Below are 9,777 nucleotides of genomic sequence, written 5' to 3'. Positions count from 1 at the left end.
AGGTTCATATTGCCTCTTCATTATTCTTCTTACTCGAGAAGATAAATATAAATGTATATGTAGTCTCAATCTGTCCAATATATTTTTATTTAGAAAGTATATAATGATTACAATTTTCTCAGAAAATAGAAAATAGTTCTTTCTTCTTTAAACTTAAGTTCAATTTAACATTTTAGCAATTTATTTTTAATGTAAATTTATTTTAGAACTTTTAAAAAATTTAAATAAAAAAGTTCTACTTTAGAAATAGCATTACCGAAATGAAAGGAATTTAGAAATTCGCAGAAACTTTCATTTCATTTGGTGAAAAGATAGCATTGATGACATTCATTTTTGTGAATCGCAAAGGCTTCCTGTTACGAAGAAAGTGAGCAAAATTTTTTGCTTTATTATAAATTTTACACAGAGTAGCACCCACACCGACATAACACATGTGGTTGGTGGGATTGCTCGCTGTATAGCCGTATTTGAAAATCTTTACAATCGTACCAAGAAATATATGTTGTGTTTGAAACCCTCATCAAAAGTTTTCTTAGCTGATAGAGTTAACCGTTAAATTTGTACCGCTTACATACTTTCCATTTTCGCGTTCCGAACTCCAAACGCAGTAGATTATTCAGTATTGGTGACATTGCAGTAAAAAGCAGACGATTTCCGCGAATTAGACAGCATCTCTATGCACGAAAATCCTTTACCTCGTCTGTCCATGGTGGCAACACACGCACCAATCATATCTTTTAGAAGTTTGCTCTGCTGATTTTTAGGTTGAGATGCAAATTCTTCGACCGCCATCCACTGAACACAACAAATTTCAACACCACTTATCATATTGAAACTGTCCAGCTTTATCAATCATGGCACATATTTAAATACGTACATTAGGCAGCTGAAATTTCGGTTTCTTGTATAAGTTTAACAATATTACAAGAAGTAGACTTTAACATACAGACAAAGAGCATATCTGATTTTCCAAAAAGGCCATTCTGACCATCCCTGTAGTTCATGGACCGATAACTATTCGAAAGCCCGAATGCAACATTTCGACTTATCTATCATGACTGAAATCATAATAGAATTGCTTAACTATGTAGCAGCATTATCTAAGAGGACATTCCCTTTAAATATTATGACATTCTTCCACTATCATTTGAATGTAACTTTTCATATAATTGAAGATAAGTGGCGAGGGTTCTATTTTATTTGAATTAATAAAATAACACCTCCACAAAAATCAAAAGTTGACATATTTCATGCATTTACCCATCATTTGTATGTCAAATTGTTTCAAAATTGAATTTTTATTTACAGACATTTTGATGTCATTGTAGATACCTCTCAACATAATTAGAAAAACTTGAGAAATTATAATATGAAGAAAGTACAAATCCTGATGTAGATAGAGAGAGTTGAGATGAGTGACATTTACCCCTGTTTCTTCCTGAACTTCTCCTATGGCACCTTCCTTAATGCCTTCCCCCTGTAGACAGAAATTGCCCTTAAAAACAGTAGTGGATGTCTTATCATCTCATCTCAAAACTACATTATCTTAAATTTATTCATCCAGGGGCACGATATCGAAAATTAAATAGCTGATACCTGGTTAGTCCTTCCTGTTGGCATCTTCCACAACCCAGAAATTTTGAAAAGTCCGCACTTTTCCTGAACTACTAGAACCTATATTGCCATTGTCATGATAATTTATGTATCAGATTCAGCACTCTAAGCAAATGGATAATTTTGGTTTGATTTGATGTATTTCCAAATTACAAATAATGTCTAGTCGCTATACTAATTGTATATTTTCTCAGTGATCTAATACAGAAAAATCAATTCGTCACAAACTAACACCTAAAGCAGTGAAATTTTTTTTTTGTAGTTAAGTTGCTATGGAGAGGAGGAGAAAATTTAGCCTCGAACCAATACAATATATAATAATAAAAGCACTACATTGTGATATGCCTCATTTTTACCTCTCCTTTGTCGTTGAATAGAAAAGCTGCGATTCCCACTTGATGTGAAGCATTGTCAGGGATGGTAGAAGGAGTTTGAAGGATCCAATACACTAACATTACATATGAAGGCTCTGCACGGTGGTACAAAAACCCTGCCTGCAATTGATCACATGGTATGCAAATTTTATTGAAACGGAAACCCATATCACAGGAATTCTCATAACAAATGGTTTTCAGCCAAACAAAAATTAAAGGTGGTAGCGAATTTCTTATAACTTACATCAATCGCAATGGGAACAAGTCTTGCCTGTTCCGTGGGAACTTTAATCCACACCCCCTTCTTCCCCTGCACAGCCGACACGCACTCACCTGGCGCGCCCATAGAGAAAGTGATGCTTTCAGTGAAGTCGCAAAACGAGTAGCATCGTTTTGCATATCTGTCTTCCTGGGCTTTCAGCAATTCACATCTTCCTTGTGCAGATGACTCATTCAAAACTGTATCCACATTGTTGAAGACATCATCACTGGTACATGAAACGACGTTTGTTGGGAATGCCATTATAGACTGAGCACTAAAGAGGAACCTGCGAAAAAATTGTTCAATACATAACAAATTGAGATGAAAACAACCATATTGATGCAGGAAACAATGCTCACCTTTTCAAAATAAGATGGGATGTGAGCAAGATTGAATTTGGTTTCTTCTCGTGTGGAAAAGCAGATAAAACTAGTAATGCAGAGGAATAATAATATGTGTTAAGACGATAAAGTAGATTGAAGATTCTGGGATTTGACACGGATGCTTCGACGGTGGCAAAAAGTAGCTTCTACTATCCTTCATTGCAGAAATACAAGGGCACGTTAACCGTGTAAAACTTATCATTAAAAACCTTCTACTACCCTTCTAGCTTCTAAAATCGTTCATTAGCATTGTTTACTTGTTATTGACGGAGTAATAACGGATGATTCTGCTTTGGCCAAAACGAACTTCTACTACCCTTCTTTGCAGCTTACCATCATTGATTCAAGGACACGAAAATCTATGGACACGATAGCTATTCATTAGTATTGTTTGTAGATTCGCAGAAGGGCTATCTGTACTTGTTTTTAATGAAGTAATAACAACAACGATGCTGGGGAACATTACCGGTAGTTGCTGGCACGCGCTATGTTCAATGTTAACTACTGTATCGAACATTCGTGTTGCTTTCCCGACTTTTTCCGTTTGCAACTGTCACATCTCACTGGCACTCCACATTTGACTGAATATTTGTTTATGTGGACCTTTCAGAAAATAGATATATCGTAGGAGATTCGAGCCATAATTCCTTTCCTTTTACAAAAAATATTTTTATGTATCTGCCGTTAGAAATTTTTAATTAAAAAAATATTATTATTATTATTATGTAATATTGAATCAAAGCAGATTATAAAGAATGGGAGCTACTAATAATAAGTAGTTCAAGGAAATAAACATTGTCTAATCGTGAATACAAAGTAGTTCTTAAATTACAATTACTGTTGATAATCTGATTAACTCAATAGTTCATTTCTTTTTTAAATCTTCACCTTGTTCAAGAAATTAAATAATATTTTTTGTAACTGGACATGACAAGATTTACAGGATGGTGAATGATCTAGTACAATGTAATGTGTGGGTACTCCCTGCTCCTAACTATTTAAAACTTAACTTCGATGGCTCATCTCATGGTAGTTGGGGTACATGGTGTGCATGTCATTTTAAGGGACCATAAAGGAAACGTGATCTTTTCATACATCACCAAACTAGTTGTGCAGACATTGCCATTTACTGAGGTGGCCACAATATATCATAGCATCATAATTGCCAAAAATAAAGGTTTCTAAAATATCATTATAGAAGATGATTTACTGATTGTGATTAATATATTGAATGATAGGTCCAAACCTAGCTAGGCATTCCACGATATGATTGTTGGCTTCTACAAAAAAATCACATCTTTCTAGAATCACATAGCTAAATATGTGTATAGGGAAGGAAGCTAGCATGTAGGTGTTCTTGCTAACTTGGCTTCACTACAAAATGATACTTTCATGTGGAAGGAATAGTGCTCCCTTTTGATCTAGATTGATTCCTTTTTATCTTTGAGGTAGCTTGTCCATTCTTTTTTCGGGGCACTAGAACCTACTCATTTTGTCTCTTTCTCTAGGCTTTAGCATTCTTACTTCTACTCTCGATTTAAATTTTTATCTTAGAGCCATGGGTGGGGATCTAGTTCAAATCAAACCAAAGGATTATGATACTTTCAAAAGTCATAACAAACTTTGAGAGGTTCTGGAGGAGGGCAAGTTAGCCCCATACATTGAGGCAATGCAAGGGTTTGCTGAATCCCTCTTGATAGAAAAGGAAACTTCTTAAAGAATGGAGTGGTTCTACTCAATGCCCTCTCCTTCAAGTATCAATTGTGACCTATGCAATTGCAATGAGTATCTCAAATAAAGGTGTTCAAACGGACAAAAACCTAAAGGCAACTACAAAGAGGCCACAAGGAAACCCTTGAAAGAAGGAGAGAAAGTTAATCATCTATACAATAGTTTCTCATGAAGACCTCTTTGGTGTTTGGGCTAGTGTCGCTCAAGTTCTCATGTGGTATGTTACACTAGAAGACTATTACAAGAGATTTTATGCTTTCTCTTTCCCATGCTTAACCATTTTATACACCATGTGAATTTTGGCTTTGCTTATTGGACTTTTACTTCTTTAGAAGAGTGTGATAGTAAATTTGTTGTCTTACATAAACCCCCACTTCTCCAAGGTTTTATTATCCATTTCTTATAGTTTAATTTGACACACCCTAGCCTATAACTTTTATCATAGAATTATGAACCCTTCTATCATTGGACAACATGTTAACCCTAATTTACCCACCACAAGTACTACCTCATCATTGACCAATATATCTCCCACTCTCAACCCTACTAATAGTTTCTCCCTCTAAGCCTCTACCCATGATGCCTATAATTTCTTATTCATATTTAGTTAGAGACTTTAAAGGATTAAAATGTATATTTTTCTAACTAGCTAGATATTTTCATCACCTCTAACGCTAACCAAGGCTCTAATTATTTATTGATCCTTGAATATGACTCTACTCCTTATTTGGATTCCCAAGAGTTGTAACCCAACTAGAATACAACTCCCCTATCCTACCCTAAAGATCATTCCATGGAGCAAGACGAGGAGCCAATTATCAAACATACCCATAACTAATGCATTATAATTCAAGTAAATGTGGAGGATCTTTACAAAGCATTTAATACTCACATGAAAATATCAAAATGGAAATTAGCCCAAATGCATGTAGCCAATAAGAAGATTTATACTCTAGAGATGCTATTTTCTAATAAGGCCCAAGATTGGTTTGAAGAATCCCTTCATGAGTGTGCTTGAGATTTAATGAAAAAGATTCTTAATACCTTTGACAATTAGATAATGATTGAGAAGGAAATTCAAGACATAAAGAAAGATATTGGTCTGATAAGGAATACCCAACTTGAAGAGAAGGTTGCAAAATCGAAGGAGAGTTGAGGGGTTATAATGAATAATACTAAAAAAAATTAGTATTGTAGGGACTTGGTAAAAAACATGGTGTCTACTATTCAGGTTTTAAAGAAGGAACATTTGAGAAGGAAGGATAAGAGAATGAGAAGCGATTTAGTGCTCTTGTCCTATGGTTGCCTCCTATAGCAAGTGCAAAAAAGAAACCACATGAACAATTTCCTATCTTTCTCCATTAAACTAATCTTGATATTGGCTCCTCTATCCTAGATAGGGAGGTGTCCTTCTAAGACCATCTAGATATTTTACAGAAATAATGATAGTTCATTAATGGTATAAAGTCCCTCAATTAATAGTTATCATTAGCTAGTTGTCTATTGTATTTTTCTTTTTGCTAGTTTTATTTGTAAGGTTTCCTAGTTTCTACTTTTTTTATTAATCTAATGCCTTGTGAGATTCATATCTTTTTCCTTGATGACTAACATGTAAATGGGTTCGATGTTTGAAAGTTGAGTTATGTTGATTTCTATTGTCATTGATGTCAACATGTCTATTGTTGTCATTGATGTCACTCTGTGTAGTGAGCGGTTCAAAAGTGAGTGGTCTGATGTTGTTGTATGGTCTAGTGTAAGGAAATAGTATTTAATGTCCTAGTGGAAGGATTCTTTGCATTCCCCCAATTTGTGAAGATTATGTCTTACTATTCTGGATATAATATTTATGGTTTATGTATATTGAACTATCAAGTTTTTAGGTCGTTTGTTACTCTTATGCTAGAGTTGGCTGTTATTGTTTTTGATAGTGAGATTGTCTATCATAATTAGTACAAATAATGCTCGAGGGTTCTTGTATATGTGAATTCAAGTGTTATGGATTGGAAGACATGTTCATTATGTTTGTTTAGTGTTTCAGTTCCGTTTTCTAGTGCTAATTTGATTGGAAAGTGAAGCTATGTTTTTAAGTGCTTGTCATGTTCAAATGTGTTGGCTTTTGCCAATCCAATTAGGTTTATCTTAGCTGTTTGATGCTCTTTTGGTCCAGATTGGATTTTGAGGTTTGATTTTGATATGGGTCCCACCATGGCCTATGAGATCTGAATTATGTATTTTTCATTGGAGGATATTTTTGGGTCGACTAGTTTGTGTGCTTTATTGTTCATTTACACATTTCACTTGATGCCAAATTTGGAGGAGATGTTAGTGGGTTTGTTTCATTGGAATCATGTTAGAAGGATGTGGTGTGATGTGTTTGGGCCCCCTTTATCTCTTATAGTGGCTTTCATAATGTGTTATTGGTCTGGGTTGCTCAATTTATGTAATATTATATATTTTGTCTATGATTGACCTAGTTAAGAGTTTTAAGGAATGATCTTGTATATATATCTATGTAATTGTATAAGTTGTAATATAAAAAATGTGTTAATTTATTTTAAGTGGATGTGAATGATGCACAAGTAGATTTGGTGTAGTAGAAGTGTGAAAGTTAGGTTGTGAAGAGATTTGATGATGATATCTTTGGTATAATTTTGTTTTGAGATAGTGGTTGATGTCAAATATGTATTCCATGTTATTGGTTGCCTGACAAAGTGGTTTAAGAATAACATCATGATCAAAATACCTTATTTTTTTTTAATTCATCTATTCCCAATACCTATTGGAAGACAAAGTGTTCCTTTTTGATACTTGTGTAGTTCTTTATATCTTTCTTTAAGATAAAGAGTCTTAGTAATGCAAGTCCCTTGTACCCTTCCCTAAGGGTATACTCCTTAGTCTTGCAAGTCCAATCAAGTGTAGTGAGATCATTGGCCTTGAGCCTAAAACGTTATAATCAATTATTCATATTTTGAGTGTGATTTTCATGATGGTTTTTCCTTGTAAATGGTTTTCCATGTAAATATAGTGTTCATGTGTTTATTGTTCTTTGTGATTCCATTATTCATAATTGCTGTTATAAGTTAATTGTGGTTTGAAGTTTAAAAGATAAAAAATTGAGTCTTTGAGGTCCATACTAATTCACAGTACCCCTCTTAGTATTTTGTTGTGTACAACAATTGGTATTAGAGCAAGGTTCCTATTAGAGAAGCTTGTTGAGGAATATCCAAAATGACGCAAGAAGTTAACTATAAAGCATCAAAGTTTTATGGCAAAAAATAATCCTACTAGAAGGAAAGGATGGAATGTCATTTGGAATCTCTACCAACAAGAATATAGGATAGTATCAAGACTGGGTATAATACTTTGAAAAATGGTCCTTAGACTCCTAATAAGATCAAGGCACTATATGAGAATAATGCAAAGGGTAGAGTTTCAATTATCATTTTCCTAATTGATTCAATATTTAACAAGGTTATGGGGTTGAATTTTTCTAAACAAATTTGGGAGAAATTGAGTAGTGTATATGAAAGTGACTTGAAGACAAAGCTAGCCAAGTTGACAAATCTAAACAAAATAATTGAGAACCCAAGGATATCTGATGAAGACAACATTGAAGGATATCTACACCGAGTAAATGATATTGTGAGTGAAATTAGGGATATTAGTGGAAAATTAGATGAAAGTGAAGTTGTGAGAAAGGTGATGTTAACACTACTTAAATGCTACAAACCTAAGAAGTATGCCATTAAATAAAGTCATGTTATGGAAAACTACACTGTGTATTAGCTCTATGGCCTAGCCCCTACCTTTGAGATTTCTAAGCTAGATGATTTGCAAAAAGAGAAGAAAGAAGAAAGATTCCAAGATACCAAGAATATTGAAGATGAACCTGAAGAAAGAAATAACATGGATGCGATAAAACAAAATTTTGTGAGAAGATTGATGAAAGAATCCATAAATATAAAGTTAAGTTACCCCTCAAGTGTTTCAGTTGTGGAATAATTGGTTATTGTTCTTCTAGATACACTTAGAAGGAATATTATGGCAAGATATCTGATGATGATAATAAGGGAAAAAATAATCTTAGATAAAATAATAGAAATAAGAGAATAGACGATAGAGATTGGCCTAAGAATAATTTATATCCAATGGAGACCTATTCATCTGAAGAAGAAGAAGATGATGACTCAAATAATGAATTATTGTTTCTAGCCATAGAGGAGAAGAATAATGAAAGGTGCAACAATTTGAAAGATATGGAGAATAGTGAGAAACCAATGAGTGTGAAGACTACATTGCATGCAAAAGTAGAGCCCAAAGCATGGATAATTGATTCTAGATGTTCAAATTATATGATAGGTGATAAAGAAAAGTTTATTAATATTGAGAAGTATGATGGTGGATCTATAAAGTTTGTAGGTGAAGAAGCTGCACCTAATTGAGGTAAGGGAACTATTTCCATTGATTATGACCATACAATTGGTGATTATTATTATGTTAAGGGTCTAAGTCATAATCTTATGATTGTGATTCTGATGTGAAGTAAGGGTTATAATCTCATATTTCATGGGTATGAATATTAAATTAAAAAATGAAGTTGTAGGGGATTAGTTGCAAAATGTATAATAACTAATGGTAACATCTCCTATGTGAAGGATAATAGTGGAAGCAATTGTTTGTTGGCGTAGGGTAGTGAATGCTAGTTGTGGCACAAAAGTATGGGACATATCAACTTTAGCAATATGGTGAAGATCAATTCTACTCACGCCATTACAGATTTGAAAAAGACTATCAAACCTATCGATACTGTATGTAGGGAATGTGAGTTGGAAAAATAAATGAAGAGGAGATTCAAGAATAAGGAACATTCAACTTTGAAACCTTTGGAGTTGATTCATACAAATTTATGTTGTTTGACAAGAATGAGAGAACTAAATGGTGAAAGGTTATTCATGTTTCTTATTGATCATTATTCTATAATGACATGGGCTACTTTGTTGAGAGAAAAATATGAAGCGTTATTAAGTTTTAAAGTATTCAATTCTATCGTGAGAATCAAGTAGTTTATCAAATCAAATATTTAAGATTTGATAGAAGATGAGAGTTTCCATCAAATGACTTTGATAGATTCTATGTAGAATATGGTACTAGAAGATATTTTTATGCTCTTATGATTACTCAATAGAATGGAGTTGTTTTCAGAAAGAATAGGATTGTTATTGAAATGACTAGAACTATGTTGAAGGATTCTAACCTACCTAATGTGTATTGGAAAGAAGTTGTGCATACTAATGTTTACATTCTTAATAGATTACAAGTAAGAATAGATCACACAAAGACACCTTATGAACCATGAAATGGAAGACCTCCTACAATGAATTATTTTAGAATATCTGGAAGCAAGTGTTACATA

At 33.6% G+C, this 9,777-nt stretch overlaps 1 protein-coding gene across 1 annotated transcript; it reads right to left on the bottom strand.

The window, feature by feature from the left end:
• Window positions 1–878: 878 nt before the first annotated feature.
• LOC131054482 (nudix hydrolase 2-like) lies at window positions 879–2,511 on the bottom strand. Its single transcript, XM_059208497.1, has 5 exons — window positions 2,233–2,511; window positions 1,971–2,108; window positions 1,597–1,674; window positions 1,427–1,477; window positions 879–1,049 (listed from the first exon to the last, which is right to left on the bottom strand). The coding sequence occupies exons 1-5, from the start codon at window positions 2,509–2,511 to the stop codon at window positions 879–881; spliced, it is 717 nt and encodes a 238-aa protein (XP_059064480.1).
• Between the last annotated feature and the right edge of the window lie 7,266 nt (window positions 2,512–9,777).

This window comes from Cryptomeria japonica, chromosome 7 (genome assembly GCF_030272615.1).
Source record: "Cryptomeria japonica chromosome 7, Sugi_1.0, whole genome shotgun sequence".
Taxonomy (NCBI): Eukaryota; Viridiplantae; Streptophyta; class Pinopsida; order Cupressales; family Cupressaceae; genus Cryptomeria; species Cryptomeria japonica.
Note: the sequence above shows the minus strand (reverse complement) of the source record. Positions and strands in the feature narration are given on the sequence as shown.